We start from the raw sequence: 17,722 nt of genomic DNA, 5'->3' as shown, positions 1-17,722 counted from the left end.
TAATTTAATGCTTTCTCTCTCTAATTGTACAACATAAACAAATGTCCATGAACACTCCAGGCGGCATGTTCTGTTTAAAATGATGTTTCCAGAAAGACTGTCCTAGTTAAGTTTAAACCCCTTCACAAATATAGACCAACAACTATATGCCACTAGTTTAAAATCCCAACTGTTTTTTAAAAAAAAGATGTTAAATCACTTACCCTTCATCACACAAAAGAGGGTGTGAATGCTTCTGATCTTGTGATCTCTGATGATTTGTGATTGAAATTACTGTCTGTTCAATTGATCAAACTTTCTTTTCATTTCATAGTTGAGAGTTTTCAAACTGGCAAAGTCCTGGCCAACGCTCAACATGTTGATAAAAATTATCGGCAACTCTGTTGGTGCCTTAGGAAACCTGACATTGGTGCTGGCGATCATTGTCTTCATCTTTGCTGTGGTGGGCATGCAGCTCTTTGGGAAAAGCTACAAGGACTGCGTCTGTAAGATCAATACCGATTGCATTCTGCCTCGTTGGCACATGAATGACTTCTTCCACTCTTTTCTGATTGTGTTCCGTGTGCTGTGTGGTGAATGGATTGAAACTATGTGGGACTGTATGGAAGTGGCAGGCCAGACCATGTGTCTCATTGTGTTCATGATGGTCATGGTCATTGGCAATCTTGTGGTAAGTAGTGAATTTTACCATGAATGCATGCCAAACACAAATAGTATTTGGTGTATTAGAACCATAAGAGTCATTTTATTCCAAGGAATTGCTTGCAAAAGCAGATTATGTGACCCTGTCACAAATACGCAGAACTGCATAAAGCAAATGTGGTATTTTAAAGCTGAGCTGGAAGAAAAAGCCTAGAATTGAAAATTAGATGTAATTTTTAGTAGGCAACTATAGAGAAAAGGTTTCATTTCTTGTGTCCAAATTTGTAGCACAGCCATCATTTATTGCATGTAATTCTTGCCTATGTAATTCTAATATGACAGTAAATGAGTTTAACAGAAGTATAAAATGTTTATTTTAAAGTAGTGTAAGCGCAAATTTCTAAGAGTGCATCAAGGTGTACAAATACATCCCAGAAGAAATGAATGTCTCAGGAGTTTGTCTTATTGCAAGGTACTGTGTTTTATTTTGACTGATTATGTGAAGGTCTAATTCTCGGACTGAAATTTCTGGCTCATTGACAGAGCTACCTTGCTTGGGCAATATTTGGCACTGCCCAAATGGGGAGTTCCTGGTGGCTGTAGGGGTTACTCTCCACATTGACAAGACTGGTATATGCCAGGATCATGTATCAGGAAATTGTGAACCCCAGATAGCAATTGGCAATCAAATTCACAGTGTCGGAACATTTCCAGTTCTGCATTCCCAGCGTGTGTTCAGATTAAAATCTAAACTGTCTTCAGCATTTATAGATGCTGAGAAACAAAAATATTACTTTGCTGGTCCTCAACATCATCAAGGCACCAGCTTGATTAACACCCTATTCAGCACCTTCGTCATTCATTCCCTCCTCAACCAATGCTCAGTAGCAGCAGTGTGTACTATCTACGAGAAATCCACCAAAGCTCCTCAGACAGCACCCTCCAAACCCATCACCACTTCCATCTAGAAGGACAAGGGCAGCAGTTACATGGGAACACCACCCCCTGCAATTTCCCCTCCGAGCCCCTCACCATCCTGACTTGGAAATATATCACTGTTCCTTCAGTGTCGCTGGATCAAAGTCCTGGAACTCCCTTCCTAAGGGCATTGTGGGTTTACCTACAGCACACAGGATGCAGCTGTTCAAGAAGGCAGCTCACCACCACATTCTCAAGGGGCAACTAGGGATGGACAATAAACCACACCCACATCCCATATACAAATATAAAAAAAAAGGTCTTGTGCCCTGAAATCAGAGCCTTTTAATATTTGTGTGGGACTTTTCCTTGAATACTACTTTAACAAATGTTTACTTTCAGTGGTTAAGTTCAAGACAGTTGTGTGTAATTTTAAACACTGTCTGAGAATACTTCAACAAAGATGTGTTTCAAAAGATTAGAATTTTTCCTAAACAAATGAGCAGAGCCCTATCACTTTGAAACACAGGAGAAGCTCTCCTTCTGCTGTCCTGTTTTATGTTCCCGTGTGTTTCACCATAGGTGCTGAACCTGTTCCTGGCCTTGTTGCTGAGCTCTTTCAGTGCTGATAACCTTGCAGCGACTGATGATGATGGTGAGATCAACAACCTTCAGTTGTCTGTGATTAGGATCAAGAAGGGAATTGCCTTCATGAAGGCCTATGGGCATGCGTTTGTTCAAAAACATTTTAAGAGCAAAGACGCAGATGAGGCCAAACCACTAGATGAGCTAATAGACAAAAAGGTGAACTACATTGGAAACCATACCGGTGCTGACATCAACCGAGAAATGGACTACCAAAAGAATGGCAATGGCACCACCAGTGGCATTGGGAGCAGTGTGGAAAAGTACATTATTGATGACGACCACAATTCCTTTATCCACAATCCTAACCTTACTGTCAGAGTTCCAATAGCAGTTGGGGAGTCAGACTTCGAAAACCTCAATACTGAAGACTTCAGCAGCGAATCTGAAGTTGGTGGGAGCAAAGAGGTAGGAAGGCATATTCTTGTTCTTGGCTGTGATCGTTGCTTTTTTTTTGTTGTCAAACCACCAGTCAACATTCAGTAATTCAGCTGAATATACTAGAGGCTGAACATCAGACTGAGAAAATGCTTTCAGGCTAACCAATCCATTCCCCATCCCAAGCACCTTCTGTTTGAAAGGCCTACATTGAACATTTACGCATTTGACAGGATAGTCCAAATTTTTTCTGTCTGATCTGTAGCCTAAGTTTTAACCATTAGAGACATGCCAATTTCACTGCTGAAGGAGCAGAGAAGTTAATTTCAGATGAATGCATTAAGAATCCTTTTATAACCTTTTTTAACATTTGGTTTTTGAAGGTTAAAGTTTTTATTTTCCCCCAATGACAATACTCCAAAACATTCAGGGAATGTTCACTGTTCAGACCAGTCAACTTGAGGAAGAATAAGATTCTAGCCCTGAAAAGATTCCAGAACTTAATAAGTAAGTGAGAAACTGTAATTTAGTTTCAGGATAACCACTAGTGGCACATTTTTAGTCAGTGCAGCAAAAGGCACATAAGGGCAGGACATGCCTGACTAGGGTCATGACATAGGGGAGAGAGAGAGAGAGTTGAGATTAGTTGAGCTGTTGCCTGCACCATGTCATGGAGAAGCATCTGGGCCTACTTGAGCTAGCCAGATGTGAGGAGATGTCCTCAGAAAGCATGTTTGGCTGAGAACCGAGACTAACATAAGCATGAGTTGAGCAAGGGCTCTGTTTTGACAATTGAAGTTGATCTTGACTTTGTTTAATTGACAATTCTATGAGGTTTTAAAACATTGTTCTTTCTGTGATCACTTTCGTCAATGTCTCATGTTTACTTGGACAAGGTCAAGGGATGCTAACTGTTTGAAACTGTGTTGATACTTGATGGTCTGTCTGATTGAAACTTTCATTGAATTGTAAAGAACAAAGGAACACTTACCATTGTTAATATTACCATTGCTCGTGCATCCTTAGTGCATCCTGAATAATTGAGCACAGAAAGGGACTAAGTTCTCATAGAGAGTATGGGGGATCATGAAGAGTGGCAGGAGATGGCATTGGGTTGACATGGGGGATGTGAGAGGCACGGGGAACGACTGAGGGGTGTGGGTAGAACTCTTTGAACTTACTTTTTAGAAGGTTGCATAAATCATAAATCCAGACTATGGTTCGTGACTTCTTTGAGCAGCCAGTGCCCACAAATTGTGGAGAAGCTGGGTGACTCCATGGAAATTGTGAGAGAGCTTGGGAGTTGCTAGGAGATGAAGAAGATGCCTACCTGTACAAAGGAGCCAGCCAGGTCAGCAGTGCAGGGACTATGTGCATCAGTTTAAAATGACTCTGCGATAAACCTGGCCATAGAGGCCAAAACAACATTTGACCCCATTGACTAAAATAACAAACCATGATGCAGCAGGCTGCCACTGGAGCTGACAACCACGAGGTCAGGATTGCCAGTTAAATTTTACAAGGAATAACACTTGAAGAAAAGATGAAAAGGAGGAGGATAGTAGCAACTGTTGTTAGAATATTGAATGGACTCACAAACTCTTAACATTCCCCTGTCCCTGTGTTTTTGTTTTTGCCGCTGTTTCCCTATTATTTACTGATCGATGCTACTTAACTCTGTGACCTGCCTGGATTGCTCACAAGACAAAGCTTTTCACTGTGTCTCGGTACACGTGACAATAAACTCAATTCAATAACTAGAAACAAATTAATACTATTAAGGAAGAAAACAGTTAAGTGGCTGAAACAGCATCCCTACTGGAGGGGGAATTAACTGTTTGAATGGTTTGCTCAGCATTTAGTAATCAAAGAGCCAGATTGCAGGGATTCAAAGTAATTGCTTGAGGAGAAAGAAATGGTGCAGATTTGATGGGTTGAACAGCCAGCTTCTGCCCTGTAATATTGCATCAGTTTGACTTTTTCTGAATGCAGGTTTAGGAGAAAGCGAGGACTGCAGGTGCTGGAGAGTCAGAGTTGATAAAGCATGGCACTGGAAAAGTAGAGCAGGTCAGGGCAGCATCCAAGGAGGAGAGAGCCAACGTTTCAGGCAGGACCTTTCTTCAGGACTGGGGAAGTGGAAGGGGGCTGAGAGATAAATGGGGGGACATGGCGCTAGAGGAAAGGGAGGTAGAATGGCAATAAATGGGCGAAGGTAGGAGGTGATTGCAATAGGTTGTTGGAAAGTATGAAGCGAATAGGTGGGAAGGAAGATGGACAGGTAGGTCATGGCAAGAGGGCGGTGCTGAGTCAGAGGGTTGGATCTGGAATGGGGTTGGAAGGAGGGGAGATTTGAAAAATGGTGAATTCAATATTCATGCCATTTGGATGTCAGCTTCTCATCTTTCCCTCGCCCCACACCCCCCCAACCAACCCCCACTTATCTGTCAGCCCCCTTCCCCGTCCCCAGTCCTGAAGAAGGGTCCTGCCCAAAACGTTGACTCTCTTGCTCCTCGGATGCTGCCTGACCTGCTGTGCTTTTCCAGCACCCCACTTTATCAACTCTCAATGCAGTTTTGCCCAGCTCTCAAGTGCCAGTTGGATTAACCATTAACGATCATGCTAGAATAAATTGCAATTGTCTGGTCTTTCCTATTAGTTTTGACTGAAACTAGGGTGTCAATTTTAACCCCATGCAGATTTAAAACAGACAGGAGCAGAGGCCAAATTTCAAGCCTGGGATGTTAAGCAGATGATGATCTGAACGGTGATAGATTGGGAAAGGGGAAGGTGCAATAAGACCTGGGTGTCCTTGCACACCAATCGCTGAAGTTAGACATTGCAGGTGCAGCAGGCGGCGAAGAAGGCAAGTAGTATGTTGGCCTTCATAGTGAGGAGCAGGAATGTCTTGCTGCTATTGTACAGGACTCTTGGTGAGACCACTCCTGGAGTACTGTGTGCAGTTTTGGTCTCCTTATCTGAGGAAGGATGTTCTGGTGATGGAGGGTTTATCAGACTGATTCCTGGGATGACATATGAAGAGAGACTGAAACAGTTAGGACTATTTTCACTAGAGTTGAGAAGAATGAGGGGGTGGATCTCATGGAAACCTATAAACTTCTAACAGGACTAGACAAGGTAAACATAGGAAGGACGTTCCTCATGACCATGGTGTCCAAAATCAGGGATTGCAATCTAAGGATATGGGGAAGGGCATTTAGGACTGAGATGAGGAGAAATTATTTCACCCAGAGAGTGATAAGCCTGTGAAATTCTCTGCCATAGAAAGCAGTTGAGGCCAAAATATTGGAAGTTTTCAGAGAAGGAGTTAGGTTGAGTTCAAAACAAGCACAGAGTACACTGTAGAAACTCAGCAGGACTGGCAGCATCTGTGGGGAGAGAAACAGTTAATGTTTCTAGTCCAGAATGCTTCTTCTTCAGAACTGAAAGAATGTAAGGATATGGGGAGAAGGTAGAAACAGGAACTGAATTGGACAATCAGCTATGTGCTTATTGAATGACAGAGCAAGCTGAAAGGGCTGAATAGCTTACTGCTCCTCATTGCTACATTTCTATGTTTAACTCCCTGGGGCTCATTTGATTGCTCGTTGCTCCAATTCCCGCTCCGAAATAGGCAGCATTAGGGTGCAGAGCTGAAAATGTGTTGCTGGAAAAGCGCAGCAGGTCAAGCAGCATCCAAGGAACAGGAAATTCGACGTTTCGGGCATAAGCCCTTCATCAGCTTTTCCAGCAACACATTTTCAGCTCTGATCTCCAGCATCTGCAGACTTCACTTTCTCCTCGAAGCATTAGGGTGCAGACTGGCTCAAAGGGTGGTGGGGCTCCTTTAACGCGAGGATGATGGCAAATATTTGGAGACCTGGTAGAAATTGGGGAGTCTGTAGTTGATGAGAGCAGCTCCTCCTGTGAGGCCTCACACTGCTTGTCCAGCTGACCCCCACACAGACACATTTGCCAAGTGCTTTGGAGACCTCTTCTGTCTCCAAAGCCAGCTACAGACTAGTTTTAAGGAGCAGCCTCATCTGATTACAAAATCCAAAATACTGTGAACAGGTAACTTGTGATGCTGTAGTAATGTCTCTACCTCTGGGCCAGGAGGCTTAGGTTCGAGTCCCAGCTGCTCCAGAGATGTATCACGGCATGTCCCAACAGGTTGATGAAATTGCTACCTGCTTGCCTTCACTACCTGCCTGGTCTCTGCCAGCTACCGTGGAGAGTGATTTTAATCCTGCATCTATGTCATGCTTAGAAATATCTTTGCTGGGAATTACAGGGAATTTAGAGCTGTAGCATCTGTTGGTGGCTTTCCACCAAGCGCTTTTGTTGTACCAAGTCTGGCAGAGGTTTCTTGTAAATGCTGTCTCTCTGCTAAGGTGAGAGGAGAAAGATTTAAGAAGGACCTGAGGGGCAACTTCTTCACACAGAGAGTGGTGTGTGTATGGAATGAGCTGCCAGAGAATACAGTTGAGGCCATACAATGCTTTAAAAAGCATTTGGATAGATACGTGAATGGGAAGAGTTTCGAGGGATATGGACCAAATGCAAACAATTGGAACTAGCTGAGGGGGCACCATGGTCAGTATGGGCCGAAGGGCCTGTTTCCATGCTGTTTTACTCTATGACTCTGTGACTCGAAGTGTTTGATAGCACAGTATTTAAAGAACCTCACATTCATATAGAATGAAAGCCTAATCAAAGTATCTAAAATTATTCAAAGTCTAGAGTGGACTAGAGGTCTTGTGGTGCAGTGCCTCTGAGCTAGAAGCTCTATGTTCCAGTCTCGGTAGATGGGCAGAAGGTGTGTTTGTAACATGATCAAACAGGTTTAGTATAAACCTATAAACCCTTCCAGCATATAGCAGTGGCATTGAGTAAAAATGGGAGAAATTCTTAGTTAGCCACATGACAGAGAGAAAACGTCAAAGCCTTACCATCCTTAGCTCCAGGTTACAACATGCAAGTGAAAATGGGGCAACTCTGATTCCTTGGAAGTGAGGAGGCAGTTAGTTAGACACCAGATTGGAGCCAGTAACATGAGATTTGATCCCCGTCCCAGCTGGGGTAGATTCAGGATCGGTCTCCTTGTGCTTTAGTGGTGGCTGCTGAGGTGCTGTGCCTTTGGACAGAGGACTGAACAAAAGAAGGTGAGGTGGCCAAGAAGCCCAATTCCCTTTCAATATGGGGTCCATAACCAGGGGCACAGATTTCAGGGAAGAGGTTTCAAGGGCAGAAAGACTTTGACCCAGAGGTAAATGGAAATTGAGAACATACTGCCTGAAGGGTTGATAGAGGCAGGGATCCTCATTAAAAAGGGCATGGAGCTGTACTTGAGATAGCATGGCCTACAGGGTTACAGACCCCAAGAGTGAAACATGGCATTAGGTTGAAAGGATCTTTGTCAACTTGGACAGACCTGGTGGTCCAAATCGGTATATTTCATAAAGTAAATTCAATGATATTAGATATGCTGCTGCTTTATCTTTGATCTTGAAATATTTGACAACACAGATGAGGTAGAGAATTTTTAAATCATTGGTGAATGTGAGGGACAGCAACAGTGGTCAATTGTGTTTCTTTTTTTTCTATGCAGTATCACCAGTATCACCAAAGGTTTTCAAAATGGGGAGCATCAGATCAGGCCCTTTCTTTGTCCTGTTCCTTTGACAAATGGTCTTGTTTTGCTTTGCTAAACATTTTGATGTAAAAAGCTAATTACCTTCCCAAACGTTTTTTCAGTTGGTTTATTTCCACAAGGGGTGTTAATACGCAATGGTTACTGGTTACTCTTCTGGGTAGCAACTTGAGTGGATGTTTGATACGGACTGTGGAAATAAAAGACAAAAATGGGTATTTGTGCGATTTTCCCAGGGTTTTGATTATCGTGAGTGAACAATCTAAGATTTCTGGTCAGAAGTATGAAAAACAGGAGTGGGAGTAGGCCATTCAGCCCTTCGAGCCTGCTTCACCATTCAATCAGATAATAGCTGACCATCTACTTCAGTACCCTGTTCTTGCTTTCTCCTCATATCCTTTGATCCCTTTAGCTTTCCGAACAATATCCAATTCTTTCTTGAAAACGTTTCAGAGACATTTTTCCATTTGTTGCTTACAAACCCTGTTGTGTTGCTTGATAGCTTAAATATTTGCCAAACATTTTCAAAGTCGTAGTCTCTGAAATTTTGATTTTTGTTATGCCACTCTGAAAGTCTTGTGATGAAAATGTTGGATAGTTTCAAGATCTTCAGAAACAGGAAGAATAAGTGGAAGACGATAAAGGCGGGCAAAGCCCCTTGGGGTCCAGTGTTCACAAGTGGCATCAGGGTGCCAGTTTGGTGCCCATTTGCATGCAGAAGAGGCATGATTTTGATGGTCTTTACCAATAGCCACCAATCACGCTGCCTTTCTCACCGCTAAAGCTGCTTCCCTCGGAAATTCTTAATTGTCTATGCTGGCTGCAAAGCATGCGGAAACGCATGTCCCCTTTCCCCAAATGCTGCATTATTCACTTAATTGCCCCGCCAAAACAAATTGAATCACCAATGCAGAGCAAGATTCACTTATATTACACTGAAATAGAAAAAGCTCAAACAGATTGAAGAGTGTGCATTGAGGAGCGGGATGGTTTAAGTTAAATAGGGGATAAAGTGAGAGAGACCCATTTCCCAGTCCAAAGTGTACTCCTGGTGCCACGAAGCAAAGCTTTGAACTGGTTGCTTCTCCCCTGTCAAGTCCTCTCAGAATCAAAAATGTTTCAATAAGGTCAACTTTCATACTTCTCAACTGCAATGAGTACACACCCAACCTACTCAACCTCTCCTCATAAGACAGTCCCTCCATACCCTTGAATATATTTAATGACCCAGCCTCAACAGCTCTCTGCTGTAAAGAATTCCACAGATTCACAGCCATCTGAGAGAAGAAATTCCTCCTCATCTTGCTTCAGTGTGCAACCCCTTATTCTGAGATGATGCTCTCTGGTCCTAGACTGTCCCACAAGGGGAAAACAACCTTTTAGCATCTACCCTGTCAAGTCCTCTAAGAATTTTATATATGTCAATAATGTTGCCTCTCATTCTTCTATATTCCAATTAGTCCAGAGACAATGTACTCATAAGACAGTCCCTCCATACCTGGAATCAGCCCAGTGAACTTTCTCTGGACTGCCTCCAATATCAGCATATCTTTCCTTCAATAAGGGCTCATAATTGTTCGGTTATGGTTTGACTGCTACCATGTATCATTTTAGCAAGATTTCCCTATTTTTATACCATCTGTTTATTGCCAAATGTTAGCCCCATTGCCCTCCTTCCAAAGATGCTCAAGGGCATCCAATTTTCCACCAGCTTCCCACTGTTTTCCAGCTGGATTTAAATGATGCCTGATGTTCAAATAGCCCAGGCTTTCTTTCATGAGCAGTAAGTCTGTTTTCAACTCACTCTGCTGCTCACCTGCCCAGAGTTAAGCCTTTATCTCTGTGTTGTCCATTAATGGAGTGGCATTTTTCTTTAAGACTTTTAACCCTTACAGTACTAAACCAGTACGTAGACTAAAAATATAATACCATAAATGAATTATTACAAGCTGTGTTACTTCAGACAAGAGAGTTGAGGTGGGAAGTATATCCTCAAAAATGTAACTGACAGTGGAATAAAATGACAACTTCTGTATACTGCATGTACTTCAGAATCCCCATCAATAATGATCATGCATTATTGTGATAACACTCTTTCATCAACCTCAATAGATGAAAATCTGAGCAAGATATCTTTAATGTCCCCTTCCTTTTCCATGTTTCCTTTAACATGCTATCAAGGGATTTGAAATTTCATGTCCAAACTTAGTAAAAAATGCATCATTGGCTAATCACCTTCCTTAAAGCTAGCAACAAAGTAAATTATGGGGATACAACAATGATGGGAAGGACAAGACCTTTATCTGTTCAGCTCCAAGGAATAGTTTGTCACAAAAGATTGACTTGCCATACCAATTGAAGCTGTATGGACTTCCAAAGTGCTTGAATGTGTTAATTATTCCTGTTTCACAGGAACAAAGTATATTGTTATGTCAAAGACAGTAATTCCACAGTGAAAGTACACTATGTATCCAGACACTTTGGTATATTTTGAACTTTGAGGCCTCAGCTTTCCAGCAGTTTGGCAATTATGCGCAAAGTTGGGATTGTCAGTGCAAAATATCTAAAGGACATTTGAGTGAAAATGAAAGGCTGGATAGACAGGGACTTGTTTCACTGGAACTTAGGAGGTTGAGAGGCAACCTGATAGAAATGTATAAAATAACAAGGGGTATGGATAGAGTTACTGTCTTTTCCCTGCAATGGGAGATTTCAAGAGCAGGGGACTCATTTTTAAGGTGAGAGGAGGAAGATTTTAAAAAGACATGAGGTGCAAATTTTTGACACAGAGTGGTTTGTGTATGGAAAGAACTTCCTGAGGAAGTGGTGACTGCAGATACAATTACACAGTTTAAAAGATATTTTGATAAGTACATGAACAGGAAAGATTTGGAGAGATATGGGCCAGGAGCAAGTAGGTGGGAGTAGTTTAGTTTGGGATTATGTTCGGCATGGATTAGTTGGACTGAAGGGTCTGTTTCTGTGCTATATGACTCTAGGACTCAGCTTATGACAACCAAAGGGATTGACTCTCCATCTTGACACCATCTTTTCCAGCATTTCCCTTTGATTTTCTGCAACATGGAATAACTGCTGTGTAAATTTAACCCCATGATCTGTAAGACATCCTTCTTTGTATATATTTTTGCCTCAAGCATCGCAACTTTAAATAAAAAGAAACAGCCGCTCTTTCTTTTATTTCCCAAGGCGATGCTTTGGTCTTCGAGTAAAAAATGAGGTCTGCAGATGCTGGAGATCACAGCTGCAAATGTGTTGCTGGTCAAAGCACAGCAGGTTAGGCAGCATCTCAGGAATAGAGAATTCGACGTTTCGAGCATAAGCCCTTCATCTGATGAAGGGCTTATGCTCGAAACGTCGAATTCTCTATTCCTGAGATGCTGCCTAACCTGCTGTGCTTTGACCAGCAACACATTTGCAGCTGCAGATGCTTTGGTCTTCAGCAATCAGAGACATTCCGCTTGCTTTAAAATGTATACAAAAGTTTGGCAGTTAACTGTCAGTCATCATTCGCTGGATCAGTCTTCATGGCAAAACCTTTACCAATTAACACTGACCTCATTTATAGTATAAAGGTTATGACCCCTTTAAATTAAAGCTCTTGTCAATTGTCTGGATGAGTGTATGTCTCAACAAAATATGTCTTTTTCCAGAAATATAAAAAAAAGTACTAAAAACTGATGGTCAGGACACGATAGCATTGTGTAACCTACTATAAATCTGTCTACTTTTGTTGTGGTGGCATCTGTTCCTTCAGCATTGCTTATGTTGTTATGGAGTTACCAATCATTCGCTTGTCTTATGAATTTGCAGAAACTGGATGATACCAGCTCGTCGGAAGGAAGCACAATAGATATAAAGCCAGAAGGAGAAGAGGGCCCACCAGTAGAGCAACCTGAAGAGTATTTAGACCCTGAAGCATGCTTCACTGATGGTAGGGCCTGACTAAATGACATTGTGAAATCACAGTTAGCATTGCAAAAAGATGAGTTGGGTTAGAATGACTTATACTGGGTGCAACACATGGACAACTGATGCATTCTTCATGCTTTTTTTCTACAATAGATAAGAACTTAAGAAGTCCAAGCAGGTTTGGGTCATTCAACCCCTTGATAATAATATCTGATTGTGACACACATTCCTGTCTGTCCCCCATAACTCTCATCTTCCTTGTCAATCCAGACTTTGTCTAAATTAGACTTGACTATATTTAATGAACCAGCCCCCAATGCTCACTGACCATAAGAACAATATGGAGGAGAAAGTGAGGTCTGCAGATACTGGAGATCTGAGCTGAAAATGTGTTGCTGGAAAAGCGCAGCAGGTTAGGCAGCATCCAAGGAGCAGGGGATTCGACGTTTCGGGCATAAGCCCTTCTTCAGGAATGAGGAGAGTGCGCCAAGCAGGCTAAGCAGGAGCGCCAAGCAGGAGAGGTCAGGAAGAAGATTGTAGGTTAGGAAGGCGGTCTAACTCAGCACCGCCCTCCTAACCTGCAATCTTCTTCCTGACCTCTCCGCCCCCACCCCACTCCGGCCTATCACCCTCACCTTGACCTCCTTCCACCTATCACATCTCCATCGCCCCTCCCCCAAGTCCCTCCTCCCTACCTTTTATCTTAGCCTGCTTGGCACACTCTCCTCATTCCTGAAGAAGGGCTTATGCCCGAAATGTCGAATCCCCTGCTCTTTGGATGCTACCTGACCTGCTGCGCTTTTCCAGCAACACATTTTCAGCATAAGAACAATATGACGACATTCCTGGGAGAAGAAATTCCCTCTTATTTCTGTCTTGAATAAGGTGCCCTTGGGTTCAGTCTTCACTGACCTGGAGGTGGTGAGAAGGGAAAATAATTGGATGAGTTGACCCTGGTGAGATACTCATCCCCTTCTCAGTGCATCTCTAATAAAGGGCTGGGCAAGTAGGGCATTGGATGACTTTCCTCGCCTGATGCCAATTAAGGGCTTTAAGCAGTCAATTATTAACTTCAACTCACCAAATCCCCAAAGGGCTTGTGTGGCACCTGGCCAAACTGGCCATAAACAGGTCCAGGGAGTGGGCCGTGGAGGGGGTTGATGGGGCCGATTGCCTGCCCCTCTTCCGCAGTTACGTTAGAGTCCGGGTGTCTCTGGAGAGGGAGCACGCGCTGTCCACCAACGCCCTTGAGATTTTCAGGGAGAGGTGGGCACCACAGGGGGTAGAGTGTATTATTTCCCCCTCCAACTCTATTTTGATTTAGTCCCTGCCCTCCCCTTCACTGTTTGATCACGCAGCACTGCCCTTCGATGTGAAGGGCACTGCTTGTCACTGGCCACTCGGGTGTTTCCTTTCTTCCTGGTGGTGGGAATTGAATAAAGATTTACACTCCTGTTGTTCTTCACTGTGTCCAACACCTACACACATATGACATGGGGGCTGGGGAAAATGTAAGCACTGCAGCAGTTAGGCGGGAGTGTGGGGGAAAGGTAAAAACAAGAAACAGGGGTGTCAGGGGTTCTGCTCACTCTGAGAGCTGCCTCTGAGGGAGCTGGATCAGTGTGAGTGAAGGACTCTGCTCTTTTTTTTACCCCTGTACTAAAGAGAAGAGGAGACTGATTAGATGCAAAAGAAAAGGGTTTGTGTGAATCATATCATGATGAAAACATGCCCAGTTCTAGATTCCCTGGCAAGAGGAAATGGTTCACCTTGCTAAAGTCAGAAGTCTCTTGGCCACAAATTCTGGAATGACCTGGGCCAGTAGTTGGCAAGTCTGGTTTATGAGGATAAAATCAAACTAATTTGTAAGGAAGTGTATGTTAAAAATAGCTCTGGCAATGCAATGCTTAATTACTGTTAAATATATAAGCAGGATAGATCCTTGCAGTATAACGTGCTGGTTGCACTCTATTTAAATTGTTTTGTGACCTTCTCTAAATTATAGGAGCAATATTATTTCTTGCACTTTGGTTCAGGAACAAAAAACTGTTCCCAGGTGTCAGGGATTTAATTATTTCAGGGACAAGTAATATATAGCAAGAGAAATGTTTGAGGTGATTGAGTAAATTTAGGGAACTTGAAGTGGAGTATTTGGACAGTGGAAGACGTAAGTTATAAGTTTTGAGGTTTAAAAAAAGGAAGCCCTTTTCTTATTGTCACAGAAAAGTTATTTGATTTCTGGGTCAGGAACAACTAAAAGCAAATAGAATGGTTTTGAGGGGAATAGAGAGGAGTTCTTGAAGTAACAAAACATTCAGGACCAGGTGAGGAGGTAGAATGGGGAGGTGTTGTGGTGCAGTCAGTAGCATCCCAGCCTCTGAGCCAGAAACTTCCGGTTCAAGTTACCATCCAGGACTTGATGGTCACGGGAGGTATATTCATTACAAGTTGATCATTAACCTACAAACTTTACCGATATTCCTGATGGCAGGTGGGAAGAGTGAGTGTGTCTCCTGGTTAGCCATCCTGCAGAAGGCAATGACAAACCACTGCAGTGTCTTGCTGAGCATTACCACAAACCAACATCAATACAGTGCAGGTTCAAAGTCAACAATGACCTGTTTTAGGCGGACGAGAGAGAGAGAGATAGATTGGCACCACATCTTAAAACACTCCCTCCACCACCGATGCTCAGTAGCAGTAGTCTTTACCATCTAAAAGGTGCACTGCAGAAATTCACCAAAGGTCCTTAGACAGCACGTTCCAAACCCATGACCACTTCCATCTAGAAGGACAAGGGTACCAGATACATGGGAACACCATCACCTGCAAGTTCCCCTCCAAGGAACTCACCATCCTGACTTGGAAATATATCACTGCTCCTTCAGTGTCGCTGGGTCAAAATCCTGCAACTCCCTCTCTAAGAGCATTGTGGGTCTATCTATAGCATGTAGACTGCAGCTCACCAGCACCTTCTCAAGTGACAACTAGGGACAGACAATAAATATGGGCCAGCCAGCAACACCCACATTGCATGAATGAATAAAAAAAATTAAAGTTAATCAGAAAGGGATGGTCTGGTTGGTCAAAATGTCCTTTCTCATTGTTGGATGAAATAATAATTGCTGAAAAGTGCAGATTCAGAAATTGCATTCTGTCTTTGAGTGAATTGGTCACCTTAGCTGAATATCATTGAGATAATGAACTGAGAAATTATCCCACTCCAATAGTCATTGAACCGTGTGTTTGCATTTTCCATAGGTTGTGTGCAACGCTTTAAATGTTGTCAAGTTAGTATTGAGGAAGGCTGGGGAAAACCATGGTGGACTTTGCGAAAGACCTGCTTCTTAATTGTGGAACATAACTGGTTTGAAACCTTCATTGTTTTCATGATTCTGCTCAGCAGTGGAGCTCTGGTAAGTCCTTTTAAAGTGAAGCAGCATTTGCCTCGGGCGTGACTGCACATTTATTGTCTTGTCAGTTAGCCAAATGAAAAGCAGAATTCTGAAGCTGAGTCTAATGCCCATTTTCTTTTGTTGTAGTTATACACTGCCTGCATTTTCAGGTTTTTTTAATCTTCCTTTCAGTGCAAACTCTTTCTGGGATTCAGGTCCCACAGGTGCTAGGCACTGTTCAATTCTCTAAATGGTCATTTAACATGAGTGCATGTGAACAGCCTGTGGCCTCCATTGCAACTGAGCCTTTTCTTGCGGTCTTGTCCAAATCCAAGATTTTCCAGCAGCCTCCCTTTCTATCTGACCCGATCAGAATAATCTTAGTGAGAGATACTGGCACACTGGTAACGGCACCAGGCTAGTAATCCAAAGCACTGGGGACATGGATTCAAATTTAATGAATAGATTTGGAATTGAAAGGTTGTCTCAGCAACAGTGACTATTGCTGTACGGGTATATCAGCTATTACCCTGTCTGAACTGCTGGTCATGATGAAGGTTGCTGCCACCATCCTGTTTGAGTGTAGAAAACGACAGGCCTGTTCGGTCTAGTGTGGGAGAGGAAAACCAGCTCCTCGTCCAACTAGAAGAGGCTCATGTAGTTCCCAAGGTGTAGTTTTTTGCATGTTGCGACATGTTACTGGCTACATTGATATTATAGACATTGTTACAGAGACTTTGAAGAGGACCCAGACTGATTCCTGGGGTGGCAGAACTGACGTATGGAGAGAGACTGAATTGGTTTAGGCCTATATTCACTGGAGTTTAGAAGAATTAGGGAGGGTCGCATAGAACCCTATAAAATTCCATCAGGACTAGACAGTGTGGATGCAGGAAGGATGTTCCCAATGACCGGGGAGTCCAGAACCAGGGGGTCACAGTCTAAGGATTGGGGTAGGCCATTTAAGATTGAGATGAGGAGAAATGTCTCCACCCAGAGTGTGGGAGCCTGTGGAATTCTCTGTCACAGGAAGCAGTTGAGGCCAAAACATTGAATGTTTTCAAGAAGGAGTTAGAGATAGTTCTTAGGTTTAAAGAGATTAAAAGGATGGAGGGAGAAAGCAGGAACAGGGGACTGAGTTGGATGACCAGCCAGGATCATATTGAATGGGGGAGCAGACTCAACAGGCCAAATGGCCTACTCCTGCTCCTATTTGCTATGTTTCTATGTTAGGTTTCACTCCTTTGTAGAGCCCAGAATGATCTGCCCATAAGTTCACAAGACATCATTATAGAAGTTGTTGCTTATGATGTTCCTCAGTATTATCTCTGTCAGACCCATATACAATAACCAGGGCAATATCTGGATGACTAATATCCTTTTGGGAAGGAAATGGCCATCTTGCCCAGTACGGTCTGGATGTGACTCCAGACCCAGAGCAATGTGGTTGACTTTGAACTACCTTCTTAAATCGCCTGGCATGACACTTGAGTTCAAGAGCAGCAAATAATGGCTTTGCCAGTGATGCTAATCTCCCATGAAAGAGAGAATTTTTTTTCTTCCTCATGTATTGATCTGTCTTCCCCTTAAGTACATCAACACCATTCCCCTCGATTACTCCATGTGGAGACAGGTTCTGCATCTTCTGGGGAAAGAGGTTTCTTCTGAATTCCCAATTGAATTTGTTAGTGACTATCTTCGCCTTAGGATCCCTAGTTCTGATCTTGCAGACAAATGGAAACTTTTCCATATCGAAGCTCTCCATAATCTTTAAGAACTTTAGTCGGTCAGTTTTAAGTTGTCTCTTTTCTGGAGAGAAGAGCCCCAGCCTATTCAGTCTTTCCTAATGGTTATTTATAGCCCCCGGCTCTGCTGTAAGTTGAGTGAATCCTTTAATTAATCAAGCCAAATTTGTAAAGATAAAAATTGTACCATTGCATGGCATGATGGTATTAGCTGCAACATAGGTATGACTATGGATTCTTTACTAAATAGGTTTCAGGTTTAATCGCCAGGCTGTGCGTCCAGTGTCTGAAGTTAGTTGAGGGCAATTTGTGAAAGTATTACAGCAGTCTCCCAGGACTGGGGAGAGGGGGTACCAGCTTGGGTGACTCCAGCGGATTGTCTAGCATGGGAAGAAGAACCTGGGGCAAACTAAAATAAC

At 43.0% G+C, this 17,722-nt stretch overlaps 1 protein-coding gene across 1 annotated transcript in view; it reads left to right on the top strand.

Moving 5' to 3' along the window:
* The window catches only part of LOC132805755 (sodium channel protein type 8 subunit alpha-like), a 420,353-nt gene that overhangs the window by 146,587 nt on the left and 256,044 nt on the right, over window positions 1–17,722 (top strand). The window contains exons 16-19 of the mRNA XM_060820986.1: window positions 314–670; window positions 2,143–2,613; window positions 12,065–12,185; window positions 15,425–15,579. Coding sequence (XP_060676969.1) covers window positions 314–670; window positions 2,143–2,613; window positions 12,065–12,185; window positions 15,425–15,579 — 1,104 coding nt within the window. The remainder of the gene's footprint in view (window positions 1–313; window positions 671–2,142; window positions 2,614–12,064; window positions 12,186–15,424; window positions 15,580–17,722) is intronic.

This window comes from Hemiscyllium ocellatum, chromosome X (assembly GCF_020745735.1).
Source record: "Hemiscyllium ocellatum isolate sHemOce1 chromosome X, sHemOce1.pat.X.cur, whole genome shotgun sequence".
NCBI lineage: Eukaryota > Metazoa > Chordata > Chondrichthyes > Orectolobiformes > Hemiscylliidae > Hemiscyllium > Hemiscyllium ocellatum.
Note: the sequence above shows the minus strand (reverse complement) of the source record. Positions and strands in the feature narration are given on the sequence as shown.